Source organism: Melanostigma gelatinosum (assembly GCF_949748355.1).
Source record: "Melanostigma gelatinosum genome assembly, chromosome: 7".
Classification (NCBI taxonomy): Eukaryota; Metazoa; Chordata; class Actinopteri; order Perciformes; family Zoarcidae; genus Melanostigma; species Melanostigma gelatinosum.
In genome coordinates, this window is record NC_136640.1 from 10,086,010 (window position 1) to 10,103,795 (window position 17,786).

The following is a 17,786-nucleotide window of genomic DNA, read 5'->3' on the forward strand; positions in this document are numbered from 1 at the left end:
AAACTCTCTTCCTCTCACACACAGCATGCACTAACACACTACACACACTCTAACGCTCTGTCTCTCTTCCCATTCCCTTATCTGGTCGCTTGCTCTTAGCAATCAGTCTGCTATCCATCAGTAATAATGTGTCCATTTAATAAAGCCAACACAGCAATGGAATAAAATACTGTTCCAGTGAAGATAAGCCCCACGAGCAGCCAGCCATCTATAGCGGAGTGCAGACAGGGCAATAGCTCAGTAACTGCGCGGTCATGGAATTAAAATAAATAGAAGGGGCACCTCCTGGTATCGTGGTAATCTCATTCAATAGGTACAGCTAAGAAGATGGATGGCAGCACATTTTAATAACAATACCATGGAAATGAAGTGTGGAGTCTAACCCTGAGTCTCCGCGGTGTTGCCTCCTACAACTGAACAGGATTGAACAATCAGGTGTATTATGGTCATCTTCATGCACTCGTCCATATGATTGTGTTTGTAAGTACGATGATGGTCAATCATTAAGTTTTGTACATATACTTTTTCTGTGGTAACATAACATTTGGTGCACATTGGCAACTTTTACGATAATATGGTATATGACTGATCAAAAACTTAATTTGAATGCAAATAAGCAATGTCAAGGTTATTTTACCCGTGATAGTAAAATTATCAAATTATCATCAATTAAAATGAATCAGACACGAGTTACCTTTAAGGCAGGTTTAAATGTTTTTAAATATTAAGCAATAAATTTGACAGGATTGCAGTAAATTAGACTACATACATGAGAAGAGAAGGAGAAGTAACTCACGTTCTGCAGACCGATTTACAGGGTCTTCTCAGCTACAACCCTGCAGCATATTTACATGTCGTCTAATACGCACACATACAGAAACATGCACTCACACAAACACAGACTGTCAGTCAGTTTCGATTTTGTGACACAGAGTGCATTGTATTTTTTTGCCTTAAAAATAATAGAAAGGACATATGTGTGTGTGCGGCACAGACAGGGAGAGAAATGTCTGTCTCGGTCATAAATCTGCCCCCCAGCCAATCTAATTGGCCATAACCATATATCACCCCAGGCCACTCTGCTGCTTTTAACCATGAACCTCTCTGTCACTTGCCTCATATAAATAAGATGCTGCACTGTCCCACGGGACGGTTTCAAAAGGTACAAATCAGGTGAAAGAGTAGAAAATTGCTTGTTGTGGTGTTACAATAAAAACTGCATTATGGATTCAGTTAAAATGATCACATTATGATCGAACCTTTGAAGACACATTTTGACTGTGGGATTTATTTTTGGCGGTTACATCATACTCAATGAACAATAAATAAACCACAGTCCGTTGACTGCCGAGCAGCAAAAATACTATGGCAGCCACGGCCTGCTGATCTTTACAGTGAAACCAAGGTGACGCTACAATAATGATTTAAAAGTTTACTTTTAGCATACACCCTTGTTCAATGTGACGTGAAATTAATGCAAACTGTTACATTATAAATGAAATGGCCAAAGTGATAAATGTGTTCAAGAGACTACAGGAGACATTATTTCACTACTATGGATTGAAACATTGCAGGGTGATGTCCCTCTTCCTTACATGAAAGTTAGAATACTTTCCCATTTCTATATTCCAATCACAAGGAGAAAGTCATGAAATTGTAACGAGACAGATGCTCACAGGGGGTTTAAAATATACCACAAATGATGTTTATCCTACATAAATAAAAAATGACTGAAAACAGTCGACCCATGGGATCTATTTAGACTCTCAGAGTGTTTCTTTTAGAGCTCTCTGCAAGAGAGAGAAAACCTGATCCTGAATATTTTTCTCCTTGTGACAACATATGTACGAGTACTGCAACAAAAGACAAATTCAGCACTAACCAGCTGCACCCATGCACCACATGGTGTCTGAGATGACACCTGGAAATGAGATTGGTCTCTGAAGTGACGAGCTAATTAGAGAGCAAATAGCTGAAAAAGATGAGGTTGCATGTCAGGGCAAGGTGGCTGATTGATGTATACACTTGCACATGTGGATGTGATGACACTGAAACCTCTTAGAATAAAGAGACAGCTGCAAAGGATCATGAGGCCACAGAGTAAGAACAGGGCTGGAGAGCAAGGAGGGTCAGTACTGGAAAGAAAAGCTTAAAAAAAAAATGAGCTTTTGACAGAGACACGACTCCAACTCAGGTCTTTGGTGCCAGAAACTGCTTCATAGATGTTCCACAACCCACCAACCCAGCTCAAAAGAACTAAATAAGACAAAAACCTCCCCTAGAGTCTTATTTGATACTGAAATACCTTCAAAGAGTACACACAAATCAGTGTTTAGGCCTTCTGGCATGTGTGATGTTATGTTTGGTTATGCAACATACAAATAACAACAAATACATGAATCAAGGTTGTTTCATTAATTTATTTATTTGATTAAAACCGTTTAATATTAAACATTTTAATAGGAACTTTACATCAAATTCTGAATAAGTAGGTGCGACAGTGTCTGCACCACAGTGTGTGTGTGTGTGTGTGTGTGTGTGTGTGTGTGTGTGTGTAATCTTCACTACTTAGCAAAGTATAAACCCCTCAGAGTGTGTCCAGCTAGCCCTCAGTCTTGGTGCAGTCGTACGGTTTCCACCACTGTGCAAACTGAAGGACTTTTTTCCTCTGGTCATCAAAGTTCTCTCTGATCAACTTCCTCCAGCGTCGCGGCTCCAAGTCCATCATGCCTCCGACCACTTCCTGTGAGGGGAAAGAGGGATTTGGTCATGTTGAAATATTGCTGTAAAACTAACTAGAATAAATTTGTTATTGCATAAAAAAGGTGACTCTCAAATAAAGAATAAACTCCTTACGATGTTCATTTGAAACAACATTGGCATAATGCTAGAGGTATAGCTAATGTAGGCAAAATGTACGTCTGCATTTGTCACACGTCATTAATGCACTTTTATCAAACCAGTTGTAGCTGTGACCCAGAGTCACACATGTTTAGTTACATTGTATAGAATCCTGGAACTAAAGGAGTGTCTTCTACTAGCTAAACCAGTCTCAATGCACACACCAACCTTGCCAAAGTAATGGGGGAATTTCTGTTCATTTTCAATGACGTGAGCGAACCCTCCCTGGAGTCCAAAGTCAACAGCAAAATAGGGCAGACCTCGAGGAACCTAAGAGGCATCAAACGAAACAAGTACCAACAATTAACAAGGAGTACAAGAATCAGACAAAACCAGAAATATTACAGAAATAACAGACGGGAGGCAAAGACGAATGAAGCGGGCTTACAGCGTGGCGGATGTCTTTCGAAGAGAGGTCGACGACCTTCTTGTTCATGGACCATTCCTCATCACACTCCATTATAGCTTTCTGAAGGCACACAACAACTCAATACCTCGCCCTACAATACTCAATTTCCAGTGTACAACTTGACAAAATGAACTTGACGAGAGTCAACACAAACATTTACAGACCTTAAAGTATATAGGTGCCATATCGCCCAGTTCTCGGGGTAGTGGGATACACTCCAAGACCATATGTTGTCTTCTGCGTGGGTTCATGTGCGTCTCCATGAACACACAGTCCAGCTCCTGGGACTCGAGCATTCGCACCAAAGTACGCCGGAACAGCTGAGAACGCCAGAGCAACAACTCCATTACATTTTAATCGTTCTTGTTTGAGGTAAACACTGACATTGGAAGTTGTCCCTTTTAGTCTTTGAGCGCTGACTGGCTAACCTGCATTTCTGACCACACGTCCTCGTCCAATCCGGTGGCAGAGCAGTGATGCTGGAGTGGACAGATTCGACAGTGGCCCTCTGACATCGACACTCCCGCAGGCACGCTCAAGTACACCTGGACACAAGATGGAGAACACACACACAATTTAGTAATGCATCAATTAATCTAGAGATTCTTCTATGTGCCTTTTTCTTTTTTCAGACCGGCAGATTAAACCCATTTCAAGGAGAAAACCTGCATATGGTCATATTTGAGAAGCATGAACAAGTGAATGATTTGCATTTTTGCTTGACAAAAGACTATCTTTAAATTGTTGACTGACCAAAACCATTCTGTATTCAGGACCCCCTACCTTGCTCCCTATTGCCACTATGAGGTGCTTCTGGAGCTCTTGGCTGCTGAAGCAGTGCTGGCATTTCTCCATGGAGGCAGCCAGCCTCCGACTCTCCCCGATGGCTTTGCCCCTCATCCTCTCCTCCTCCTTCCCCTCGCCCTCCCGCTGCGCTGCACTCGACACAAACATGTCATCCAGCGTGTAGTTGTCACCGTCCGTCTTCCCCATCATCTGGAGAAAGGAGTGGAGTAGAAGTGGTGGTGGAGACGACAGGGACAACAGAGGAGACAACGGAGAAGAGTTAAACAGGAAGGTGAACATTCTTGGCCAAATCTGGTACAGAATACACTCTAAAGTATATATATATATATATATATATGTGGTATACTTAAGCAAATTATGGACAGGTTCTATTGATACAGTGACTATATGTAGTTGTCACTTCATGTCAGGCTTAAAACAAAAAGCTTTCAGCACTAACACTTCATAAAACAGGGTACAAAGTCATCATCTGTCCTTATAAACTGGTTCTATCTTCATTAATTAACTGGTGTCTGTAGGCGCTGACGCAATAGGACCGTCCGTCCTACTTGCCCCGTATGCGAGTTGGTCTCTGGTGTGCGTGTGTGTGTGTGTGTGTGCGCGCGTGTACAGTGTGAGGCAGGATGCCGAGTATCGACCCCGGTGTGTGTCTACGTCCGAGTCCTGTCGCCATGGCGACCGGGCAACAGGTTGGAATGGTTGTGCATGGGCGAGCGTGGCTGAAGTGTGTGTGCATGACTCGCTGTGTAGGAGTGAGTGTGTGAGAGTGAAAATTGGATTAGTTTAGTGACAGCGTGGGCGGGAATGTGTGCGTTTGTGTGTGTGTGTGTGTGTGTGTGTGTGTGTGTGTGTAGGAGTGAGTGTGTGCAAAGGACTGCACTTAAGTGTGTAGCAGCACATGCTACATTTGTACAAGAGACAACACACATAAAACAGTTCCACTGTTGATGATTTATTTTATTTATGTCTTAGCTAATGATAAATTGACACATTCTTGATGTAATTTAAATGATAGATTATGAATTCAGCGAGTAGAAGGGGTCGACATGTGTCTGGTCCACTTCTCATATTCTGTTTGAAAATACACTACATTACATCTCCAGACAATGCTCGTCTGCTAACAGACTCCGTCTCTGACCGATGGATGAAACTGGTATTTATAGAAGCCCTGCCATGGTAACTGTAGATGTATTTTTAGTGTCACTCTTTGTAGGTGCAGAATGTGTGTGTGTGTGTGTGTGTGTGTGTATTTTTATACGCATGCATGTGTAATGAATACATGAGTGAGGGCGAGTAATTGTGACTGCGTGAGTGAGTGAGTGAAGAGGAAGTCAAAGAAAGGGAAAACATGGAGAGCGCTAAAGCATTTTGTCTTTTTTTTTTTATTGCAATAGCAACTCCTCCCAACGAGAGCGAGAGCGCGCGAGAGAGAGAGAGAGACAAGTAATAACTAGTGGATGGAGAAGAATGGATAACAACACAGAACCAGATGCATACAGATCTGACAGAACAAATCCTAAACATCTATCCTCGAGGTAATCCTTCACATAAACACGCATAGATTTTGTCGATTTGTACCTTTACCCTGCCATATTTCTGTCTGCCTTCATCTATCTTTGTTTACATCCCTGCAGTTGGGATGAGTAATCCATTTCCCAAATTTAATTTGTCAAACAATGGAACCTTCAGTATGTATTTGGGGGAGCAACATGGTGTTGTGTTTAACAGGTTCTCAGGTACAGCTGATCTAATCAGTCCAAGATCTACTTCCTTCTATTACATCATTTAAGTAATACTTTATTAAAAGTTAATAGTTCATAAAATAGGCTTTATAATTTGACTATAAAATAACTTACGAACCAAGCGAATGATGATCTTTTAAATACAGACGGTGATCTGGAGACACTTGAACCCATATTAGGTATGAGCGACTGCAACAACTGACGAAAGCCATACGTCTATTTCAAATAAGTTGAGCTCACTATTAAACGTTTAACTTTAACATTTTCATACCTTGGAAGCCATGCGAGCGTAGAGGGCGTTCTGATCCTGTGCAGAGCTCATCTTCTCCCTCCTCACCATCTCCTTCAGACCCACATTGTCATCGTCCTGGAAGTAGCGCACACGCTCCCCGTCAACATGGGTCTCAATCTGATGAGAGGGGGAAAGAGAGAGAGGGGAATGTGAGAAAAAAAAAGGGGGGCAGGAAGAGACGAGGTGGCGAACATGAAAATACACTGGAAATTTGGGTGCCGAATGTCAAAAAAGGGAAAATCTTTAAAGCCATTCAAATCACAGACGCAGAAACATCATACCCGTGAAAAAGGAGGAATGAGAAAGAAATGAACGAAGTGAGATGCTGATCATGATGAAGACAGACGGTATGGCAATCTGGGCCACTTCATAAAATAACCAACAACTGAGAGTGGAACAGAGAGCTTTGTTTACAATACAGGTGATATTCCTGCTCTGCTACACACGCTGATGAATACCAAACAACATGGAACAAATAGCAGGACACAAACCTCTGTGTTCTAGTTGCAACAATGTACAGGATTCTCTGTCTGTGGTCTACATTTCAGTCATGGACAGTCATCCCTCTCTCTTTACCTTGTTCTTCTTCCGTCGGCCCCCGTGGGGTTCCTGGGGTCCAGAGGAGTTATTGACTGGCCAGGCACGACCTGATTGGTCTGTTCTGAACAGCAGGACTTCCTGGTCTTCACTGGTGCGACCTGTGGCCTTTAAAAAATAAAAAAAAAACACATCCAGGTCATTATGCTTTTGATTACATTTTGATTTTCTATCAATTCCAAAGAGTTGAAAAGTTAAAGATCCTCCGTGAAGACAAATACGTTTGAGAGCTAAGTTATAGAGGGCACTTTTAATTAAAGAGTGGTGCGTTTTCTGACTTCTGCTCAAACTTTAGTGGTAGAATGATGTCATAAAACTGCTGCTTCAGTGCCAATCTTCAGCGCTCAACACAGGTCTGTGTTTTACAAAAGATCAAAAAAAGTTTTGAGGAGCTGAAGTCTGAGTTGCACAAAGACTGGAGTTCGACCTGACAGGTCGAGACAGACAGCCCAGAAACAAGAACACGGTGGGGAGCAGCGGAGAGGATAGGAGGCGGTCACAAGACATTTAAACTGGACTGTCAGAAACAAAACGATAGAAGAGAATATTTTCCCGCTCAAGGCTCCGCAGTGAAAATATGAGCCCGACAGCCAGCACGAGTCAAAACACTGAATGGCGAAGACAAGCCAGAAGTCTTCTATAACAAGACTGATCGGAAGGATCTCTAAAGAGTGCAAATCAACAGCACTCCATCTCTAGTGCTGAAGCACCTCTCAGCTGATGAGTGCACTAAAGCCCAAGAGTTATTATATTTTCCCAGAAATGTTTCGGAGGGATTTCACACTTCTTTTAATTTGGACAGGACCGCTTTAGAGGGGATGAACCTGGCCTAACTTTCACATGATGATATACTGTACGGTCTATAGAAATAATCACAGCCTGCTTTCCATGTGTTTATAAAGTTGTCAGGAGTCTGCTCTTGTCGGAGATAGACCTACGTTTATTACTGTGTGTGTACAGGCGATAAAGCAGTGCTGAGGTGTCAGGGCACTGCCATTGCTCTGTTAATTGCCCGTTGTACAGACGCAGACAGGATGGCACATATAATCTCTACTGTCTTCCTCTCACACACATAACACCGGGGGGCACTATCTGAACGACCCCTGGTAGGAGAGTGTCGTCAGCACACTGGCAGACATTGGTTTCCCCATTAGAGGGTCTGCTGAAATGCCAAGCAGGAGCCTTTTTCCATGAGGGCAGCAAGACATGAGCGCAGAGCAGCAAAGAGACTTCAGACAAACAAACTCCTGTTAAAAGCAGTCAGACGTAATAACAGCAGAGGGTTTGGTTTCATCTGAAGACAAGTATGAGGCACTTTTCCTCACTTGTACAGTGAGAGAGATGGATGCTGCTGCAACCTGCTGTGTGTGTGTGAGTGTGTTCTACAAAGACTGCGACAATGAATGTGCAAGACGACTTACGGTACATATCGCATTTACAGACCTGCTTTGATTTAGCCTCTTCTTGTAGCTGCTTTCGGGCGGCGTAGTTCTCTTTGGCTTTGTGTGCCGCGTCCAGCTGTGATCTCAGCTTTTCAACCATGGCCTGAAACATAGACACGCACACACAACACTAGAATCAGTCAATATCGTTGTGTACAGGGTTTTTTGAGCACACAATGTGTTTACACAGTCTTAAAGGAAAAATCTAAGAGCATAATAAAGAGGCCTTCTTGACCTTTTTTCCTGTTTAAAAACAGACAAGCAGTTTTTTTTCTTTCTTTTTTTTTTAATTCTACAAAATAATATAAATGTACCGTACTGTGAATGTTATCTGTGACACATATGTGTGATTAGTATCTTTAAATGCTTGTATCCCACGCCTATAATTAAAGTGATCAGTAGATTTAAAAAAGGACTAGACAGTACCGGTTCATAAAGTACATAACATGTAATCAAGGGAGTGTTGGATTATGGGTTGTTTGTAGCCTTAATGTTGCTGAGCTAGCAAAGTTTCTTCATTAAAAGTTACAATGTGTCTTTGCGAGTTGGTCAGTCCTAAAAGTGTTCATTTAGCCCAGTTTAACCTTCAGGAGATTATGACGACTCGTGTTGCATGGAAATGAATTCCTGGTGCGTGAAAACGAGCTGGCAGAGTCTCCCACACCGAAAACAAAATGGCAACAGCCAGTAAAGAAATGCCTGTCTGAGTGTGTGTACAACTGTACACACACCAGCTCCACAAATGCTGTAGACCAGCTCCACAAATGTGGGATTTATGTCCTGCTTTAACGGAAGTAACTTATGATTCACTTTTACGGGAGATCTTCTCCTAGGAATGACAGTACCTCCGGGACACTTTCACAAACAGCACGAAGCTTACAAATTGCTTCCCATCTTTTAAAAAAAATATGTTTTTGGAAAAGGGGCGAGTCGTCTTATAATCAGAGTTGTCTCATATTCAGCCCGATACAGTGACATAACCAATCTCACCGTGTTGCCCATAAGTTCCGCCTTCACCAGTTTGGCTCCCAGTTTGTTCATCTCGTCCTCTGACAGCGGTGGAAGCTCCTCCTCTTCCTCCTCACTGTCACTCTCACTCCTAAGAAAACATGAAGAGGAGATTTTGAAGACCAGACCAAAACCAGCAAGTAGAAAAGGACATTTTAGACAAACCTTGTAATATAGTGTCCTCTTGTTCAGCACCTCCCCATCTCTTTTCCTACAGATCTCCCCCAAAACAGGATTTTATGACTAACATTCTACCCTATTAGTAATCCTAACCCCTCTAATGAGGAACTTATTTGTGTAGCTTTTTAAATTCAAACCATTTAGTTGTCTTCTTGTGAGCTCTCATCCAGAGATCATTACAGCCCTGCCTCGGAGGATCTGAACAGCAGCCTGGGAAGGATCGTTCTAGGCTATTACCCTTCTCATAGCCTCGTTTCATTCTGCGGACTCATTTCATGCTATGCAACTTAGCCTAATTAGGCAAAACACGGAACAACTAATAGAAGGCTTTACAAAGCAGTGACGCCCCGACAGCTGGCCTACAACGGCGCTGTGTGCTGGGTTGCCATGAACGTAGGAAAACGTGTATGCAGCAATCATGCGACGCAGTTTAGAAGAGTTGCTGTGCCACTTACTGTTGCAGTTCAATGTCACTTATAATCAGATAGAATGTTTGTGTATGTTGCAGATATAGCATCATGAAATGCACTAGATTAAAGACTGAGGACTATGTTAGGAGCATATGTGTGTCTAAATGTCTGTTACTAAAAACAGTGCTTTAGACACACGGACTGCTCTTAGGACAGAAATAGTGCAGATAACATGAGTTCAGAGGCAGAGGGGTTTTTGTGGGAACATCAAGACTAATGTCAAAAAGCAGATCCTCGTAGGTCCCTTGGAACTAACCAAGTACATATGTGAAGAGACAGCCATGTTTTATGGAAGGGATTACAGTGAGAACGTCTCTGAGGAGGTTGGCAATGTAAATACATAAACATGACCAAACACTGACTGATGCTTTTATGCACGGTCTTGAAGTTCCATTCGTAGTTTTTGTTGTGCGTGTGTGTGAGACCTCTTTACGACAAAAACTTGTAACCAAACACCTACATAATGTGCCAAAAGGACATGATGATTAAATATACCGTACTTGTACTTTTCTTACACAAGAAATAAGGAATATATTCACAATCCATAAAGACGATTTGTTTTACTTTGAAAGTCACCATATCTGCATTTTTGGCTTTAAAATTGGAAATACTGCAAAAACTCATACAACATATGTGCTACACATACATACACACATATATGTATAGAGTTCGACATCATTAGGAAACCATGTTTTTAAGGCAACAAAACGAAAAGCTTCCAACCTTGATGTCGTCACGGCGGCTTTGTCACCATGCGGACCGTCTTGAGGAGCAGTGACACTTTTCCCAGGATCCCTCTCTTTCTCCTGCTGGGGTTTTTCAAAGCTGGCAGATTCCCGAGCAGGATTGCTGCTGTTCTTCCAGGCTGGCATGTTATTGCTATTACGTGGACCAGAGTCTTCGTCGCCAGAGCTGGGTTTCAGGAATCCTGAGGACGGCTGCGCTGGAGGACGACGACGGCGCTGTGGAGCTGCACAGGAAAGAAATCACAAAGCATGTTAAGGCTTCCAAGACTCGCGGCATGTTCAAGTAGTGTTTCCTGATTTGTGATATTAATTGAGCAGTTGTTGCTCCTTTTAAAGACTATTTAGAAGAAAAGGAGCACATGGTATTTGATAGATGGTATATGTCGAAATTAATTCCAACATCAAATCAGAAAAGAACTCGACATCAACCCACCTTCACCTTGGTCATGATCCTCTGAGGGTTTGAGGAAGCGGCTTTTAAGTGACCCAAGAGAGGGAGGCCGCTGACTCCAGTTTTGCCCAGATGATGATGCAGCACTTCCTCCATTTCTTTCACTATCCCGATTTCTATCGCTTCCACTGTCTCTTTCATCATCTCTTTCTCCATCCTTCTCTCTATCTCTTCCTCTGTCTCTTCCTCCATCCCTCTCCCTTCCTCTATGTCTGTCTCGATTGCTTTCACTGTCTCTTTCATCATCTCTTTCTCCTTCCCTCTCTCTATCTCTTCCTCTGTTTCTTCCTCCATCCCTCTCCCTTCCTCCATCTCTGTCTCTATCGATTTCACTGTCTCTTTCATCTTCTCTTTCTCCACCCCTCTCCCTCTCTCTAAAACTGTCTCCGTCTCGATTGCCTCGATACCCTCCCCTCTCCCTCTCCTCTCCTCTACCAGCATAGCATCTCTCTCTGTCTGTGGGTGAGGAATCTCTCTCCCTTTCGTTTCTTCTCCACTGATCTCTCTCTGCCCCTTCTCCATCTCGTCTCCTCCACCTCTCTCTGGCCTCGTTCTGGCCTTTCCTCCACCCCCCTCTGGCTGTTCTGTCTCCTTCTCCTCCTCCTCTGCTCTCTCCGTACACGGCTTTCTCAGCATCTGCAAGTCTTTGCTGGAATTCCTCCATTGACTGTAGAAGGAGAAATACAAGACATATTGAAAATCTTGAACACATTCTCAGGTTTTGCAGCTCAGATCTTAACAAATGTCCAAACTGTGACATGTGGCACTTTATTGAAGGTCAAACCATTGTAAATTACAAGGTACAATGACAGCATATAAGATGTTTATGTTTTGCTAGAAGTACCGCCAATGAGGCACACTGCTGTGGCTGGCTGAGCTCTGACAAAAAGAAAAAGAAAGCACACACACACACAATGTTCTGACAGTGACAGTTTCTATGCTGTCACTTGGAGGCACAAATGCTGACACTGCTAAAAGTGACTTAACAAAGGACACTGTGCACTGTGTGATGTCAGACGGCAAAGCGATTAATAATAAAACAAAGTATCCAGACACACATTCCTCCCACAGCAGAGAGCAAGTACCGGTATGTGTGCCTGTGCGTGTCCTTGAGTGAATGCATGCAAGTCAGAGCAACTATGAATCAAAGTTTTTAAGTCCAAAACTCTCTTTACAATAAAGTGATATTACGCAAGCGCCATCTATTTGTTAGCTTTTTTTTCCGAGTAACTGCATGTGCCTGCTAAATTGGGCATGTGACTATTGGAGCCCTGCCAATGTGCCACGAGTTCTCACTCCGTATCTCTCGGACACCACGTCGTTGAGGCTGCGCTGCTGCCTCTCTGCCTGCTCCTTCATCCTTTGGTAGCTCTTCCTCAGCCAGCTCAGACCAGCATCATTCACAACCGAGCCTCCTGGGAACAAGGCGAGGAGAGGAAAACGTTACAAAGACGCGCATACAAAAACACAACTTGTTTGTGCCGTTTAAGTAATACAGGGCCTCCAGTGAGTAAGTAATGTCTTCCACAATTTGTCTCTCAACTTAAGTTCATAAAATCATACAGATTCATTTTTTGATATGGATTAAAACCACAATGATGAGTAAAGGATATTCTAAAGAGAGATGTGAAGAAATGAAGAAAAAAGGAGACAGTAAACAATCACGCCACTTGAAAACTTGAAATTCAGTACCAACAGTTCAAGAAGTCATCTAATAACAAGACTGTTATGATTTAAAAATAATGTTAATTACAAAAGGAGGAGGAATTGGGAAAGAACATGAGTTAATGTTGTGAGAAGCTAAAAAATAAATCAAATCCAGAAAGAAAAATCCCCAAAAAGGTTAAATCCCATGCTGATGAATTAGAAAGAAGAAAGGCAGATCAAGGAAATAAAAGAAAAGAAAAGAAGAGAAGAAACAAAACTCTTCTACAACAGCTCATAAAACTTCCCAGAAAGATAAAATGTGACGAGTGTAGTGCCCCAAAGCCTCTGGTGAAAGTCAAGTATCTGATTCAGTGTGTTTGAGAACACACTATTGTTTGAGCAAAACAAAGTGCATCCAACACTGTCAGGTTAGTGTTAAAATAGAGCTTATAACAGAGAGGCCACGCCAACTCTAGATGGAACTGTACTTCCTGTGTAGAGATAAGAGATATGTGGACCTGCGTTTGCTTTTTTAGCTTAACACAGCGTGTGACAAAATTACGCAAATCCTTTTTGAAGCTCACAGTTTTGGGTCAACCAACAGAAAGATAACTCTCATATATATGTATATATATCCATGCACTGGTCAAGTGTAAAATGTACTTAAGCCAGTATGTTTGAAGAGGGAGGACAGGACAGGAAATGAGAGAAAATTCGGGATGAAGAGTACAACAGAGTCTGAAGTGAAACTTTATTCTGGAGGTGCTGAGACCAAGACGTGGTTTTAGTACATTTTACATAACTGGAAAATGTATCTAATGCGTCAATAGAGTCGACTGATCTCTGTTGTTACCTTTCTTAGCTGCAGCCATCTGCTCGGGTGGCAGACCGGTTCCTCCATCTTTCCAGTACGGGTTCAGCTCCAGTTTGTGCAAACCAGCCTGAGGGAACGACAAACACACACACGTCAAAAGCACATCAGGGGAGCAAATGCTAAAAGTTCAGACTAAAACGCCCTGCGGACAACAATAAGTAAATAAATAAATAAAACACACACACACACACAGACCTGTTCAATGGCCTGAGCCTTTGCCCTCTCCTCCTCTTTCAGTCGGTCCTTCACAGCTCTCTTCTCTGCTGTGGACGTGGTTTTCATTGCCAGGAAGTCAAAGGTCATCCATTCGTCTCTCTAAGGGACAGAGACAAGTCAGTGTGGGAGGTCAAACAAAGACAAAGAAAGATACATAGATCTAGGGTGGTAAGTAAGTCTGGTACTAAACTAGATGAAGCAAATAATGCATGTACCTCGAGATACAGTATTACCTCCAGACACTTGGACTCCATTTACCTTTATTCAGTATTGAATTTATTATGTGTTGTCTGATAAAAAAAAAAACGCATTCAGTATGTGTGAGACCAGGTTAGGAAGTTACCTCGACATTCTGCGCTGGGTTGAGATTGCTCTCAGAAGGCTTGGACTCATCGGGAACCTGCCAGGCTTTAGCGGCTTGTGTTTGAGCCTCAACCCACTCATCCCCCGAGTCCTGACACAGAGAGAGCGAGAGAGAGCGAGAGCGAGGAAAATGATGATGAGGAAGGAAAACAAGAGATTAACATATTAAAACAAAAGAATGGAAAATTCCTAAATGAAGGAAGAGGCCTGAGGCTAAATAAATAAAAACAAACACCATCCCTGTGTGATAAAGACTTTGTAGTCTTGTAAGGAATTCTAAATTTAAACTTTAAATCATTTTAAAATATTGTACCAGTGTAGAATCAACTTGCACTATTCAGGTGTTAACTTGTTTAAGGATTCCCGAACTGGAGAATAACTTAACACACCTCTGAGCTGTCATTAGAGCCATCTTCTGCTGTCTTCTTCTCCTCCTTCTTGGTCTTCTTCTTTTTCTCCTTTTTCTTTTTAGATTTCTTCTCTTTCTTCTTCTTGCTCTTTGCAGACCCCTCCTGTAGAGTCCATGAATTGAGTTTTTCGTTTTTATTGGTTGCATTATTGTTTATCATGATGCAATATATTCATAGAGTCAGCCCTCTATCACACACGGTATGCAGGGACAACTTCTTTGCTCCATGTGTCTCCATCTAGGGGTGTGCTTCACAAAAGTACGATTGACTACACTCATAGTTCGGGATCAAACCACCGAGCTTGTGGTTAAAGAATGACACATTCTCTGCACTGAGCCAGTCAATTTCAGCAAGATCTTCCCAATTCTACATTGGATAACTGCTTTAATATACCACATCATAAGGGCAGTGAAAGCGTTGATAAATGTTTGATACGATTACACAATACTAGTGTTTTGAGGTACAATACAGTTGAGACTTGGCGGGGAGTTAGCCTAAGATTTTTTTGCAATACAGTGAAAAAAAACAACCTTTGTATCTTACTTCTTCTATCTCCTGCAGCCTCTGGTTGATCTCAGGGAGCATCCAAGTGTCCTCGCCTCTCTGCCTCTTCAGCTCCTTCCTCCTCTCTTCCTTCTCATACTGCTGCTTGGCCTGAATGACACAAAGGAAATAAAAAGGCATTACTCAAAAAGGAAAATAAGTACAACAGTTCAAAGTAAGGGTGCACCAACATTTTCAGACATGTCTCTCTAAGCAGATACTTTGGGCTGAAGTTATTGATACGAGTGATGAATAAAGTCCACAGACAGAGACGTTTGTCTCATTGCGTAATTAACGACACAGTATTCCCATTGCCGTGATTTTGTGAGGCCTGTTCTCTTTCCAGGTTATGTGGTGAAGAGGAGGTAGTTTGGCTCAGGCTCTAGTTCTTTGGCGACACCTGGGAGCTGCTTTACATCCTTCTGGATCCAACTTTTCTCATATATGTTCACATTCTATGGATTATTTTGTCATATGGATTATTTGCTTTGAAATGTTATTATGTTGGTCTATTCTATACGCAATACTTCGACTGCACATCTGTCTGTCCTGGGAGTTGGATCCCTCCTCATTTGCTCTTCCATCTCTTTCCTGTTAAAGAGTTTTCCTTATCCGAAGTGAGGGTCAAAAAAAGACAAGAGGGTGTCCTATGCTGTACCGATTGCAAAGCCCCATTAAAAATGTACTTGACTTGAAGTGATAGTGCCGATACGAGTTATGATTTGCAAACATTTGAGCATTTACGACTTAAAACCTGCACACACTACATCCTTGGCTGCACTGGTAATGACGATGAGTTCTTAAGCCATTATTGAGCAAATTCCTCTTCAAATACATCAGAATGAATCAGACCCAACTGAGCTCTTTGCTTTGGCCAGTTCAAGCACAGATGAGCGGGGCGGATAATGTGATTACAACCTTTAGTGCTCATCCACAGCGAGCATCATCTGCTCTGTGTGTCATGCCAACACAGCTGCACAGCTAAAACAAAAAGATAACGTACAATTAAATGCCTGTGTACATGTGTGATTACAACGACCTGACATAAAACCTAAACAAAACACAGCCGCAGGTCTCCTATTTGCCCCAGCAGTGTTTGTCCTGAGGGTGCAATTTCCTGCCTGCAGGTTAACAGTATCCGTCTGTCCAGACACGGGGATTATCGGGTTAATGTGAAGGCACACAGGTACTGATAGCTCTCCGGAAGTCGGAGAGAGACGCAAAGATGCCAATTTATATCACGGTTAAGGACAATTTTACTAAAAGGATAGTGTTCAGCCACTGAGCACATTCGTAGCGTTAACTAGCCGTTCGCCTACTTAGCTTTGTTAGCTTGCGTTCGGACTAAACGGCTATAATTAAAATAATAATAGCCGCCAATGAAGCTAACCCTCAGATTACGATGGGGTTGTTAGCTACAAAGTTTGCAGTTCTTACCTTTTCTATCACCTCTTCTCGTGCTTGTCGTTTACTATCCTTTCGTTCTTCGATGTAGCTCGTACTCTCAAAACTGACTCCGTGCGACGCCATGACACTGTCGTAAATAGTGTTGTTAAGTGTCGTAAAGCGCCGCCGTTTTCGTCAACCGTTGACTTGTGGTTGTTGTAGTGCAAAAACACAGCACCATGAACTAATTTGATCATATTCAGTGTAGGAAGGGGGGAAAATAGTCAGCCCTCCTTGGGTTGGTTTATGCATTACTTCAAGTTACTTTTTACCTCACTTAAAAAATGTTTGTAAAACATTGAGATGAGATGGTTATTGTCCTCTGCCCATTAATACAGAACATGGGCATTGTATTATGTGCAAACCTGTTGGAAACAATATCAATAAATCCTGTTTTAGCTCAGGATGTGCTTGAACCAGCTTCTAAATGTGCCAGGTAAAAAGTTTCGGACAATGTGATATGGCTATTAGTAGGGAAACATTACACCTACCGGTATCTGTGGCAAGTCATTTCCATTTATAAAGCCCAAAATCACGAATTTGCCTCAGAGGGTGTTGCAATCTGTAGAACCAGCATACCACATAAGACACCCTTCATCCTCAATTGTACCCTTAGAAACACCACAAATACTCCTAAAAACGAATCTCAGAGGATCTTCACGGATGGACAAACATGTAAATTAAAATGTTGTATATGCAGAGACAGAAATAGCCTGGCTGGTAAAATTACAAGATTATACAGAACACCTTATTCCAAATCTATGACCATTTATATGTTCCTATAATAGCCTCAACTCTCGTTGTCCCAGTTTGTACCACAGATGTTGGGTGGAGGCCAGTCAAGTTCTTCCACACCAAATAATACAAACAAAAACTGCTTGTTTTGTGCATGCCAGTATTCTCATTTTGAAACCAGAAAGGATTTTTTTCCCAAACTGTTACCCCAAAGTTGAATATTGTCTGAAATATTGTATGCTGTGGGCTCCTACATACTTTTGGTTGTGGATATAACACTACATCTCTCCCTGGAATTATTCCTTTTTCAGCACACTCATACATCACCAATGCATCAGGGAAGGAAGTATTGCTATTATTTCAGTATAAATGTCTCTTGACTCCTGTGAGCTGAAGATTTTAAATGTCTTGTATCTGTTAAATCAATGTGCTATACCTGGGGGAGGGATACCTTTAAATTCTGATTATCACTCCAAATGTCAGGCAACAAACTCAACAATACACGAA

General features: G+C 42.1%; 1 protein-coding gene across 1 annotated transcript; it reads right to left on the bottom strand.

Annotated features, from left to right (window-relative positions):
* Nucleotides 1-2,442: 2,442 nt before the first annotated feature.
* cwf19l2 (CWF19 like cell cycle control factor 2) lies at nucleotides 2,443-16,628 on the bottom strand (the record flags this gene model as incomplete). The annotated part of the gene is made up of 19 exons (XM_079271668.1): nucleotides 2,443-2,743; nucleotides 3,070-3,171; nucleotides 3,290-3,370; nucleotides 3,475-3,630; nucleotides 3,739-3,855; nucleotides 4,094-4,306; nucleotides 6,131-6,268; nucleotides 6,728-6,856; nucleotides 8,192-8,293; nucleotides 9,181-9,289; nucleotides 10,572-10,818; nucleotides 11,028-11,712; nucleotides 12,342-12,460; nucleotides 13,546-13,633; nucleotides 13,762-13,881; nucleotides 14,126-14,236; nucleotides 14,535-14,657; nucleotides 15,099-15,209; nucleotides 16,536-16,628. The coding sequence occupies 19 exons, from the start codon at nucleotides 16,626-16,628 to the stop codon at nucleotides 2,603-2,605; spliced, it is 2,985 nt and encodes a 994-aa protein (XP_079127794.1). The 3' UTR covers nucleotides 2,443-2,602.
* Nucleotides 16,629-17,786: the final 1,158 nt, after the last annotated feature.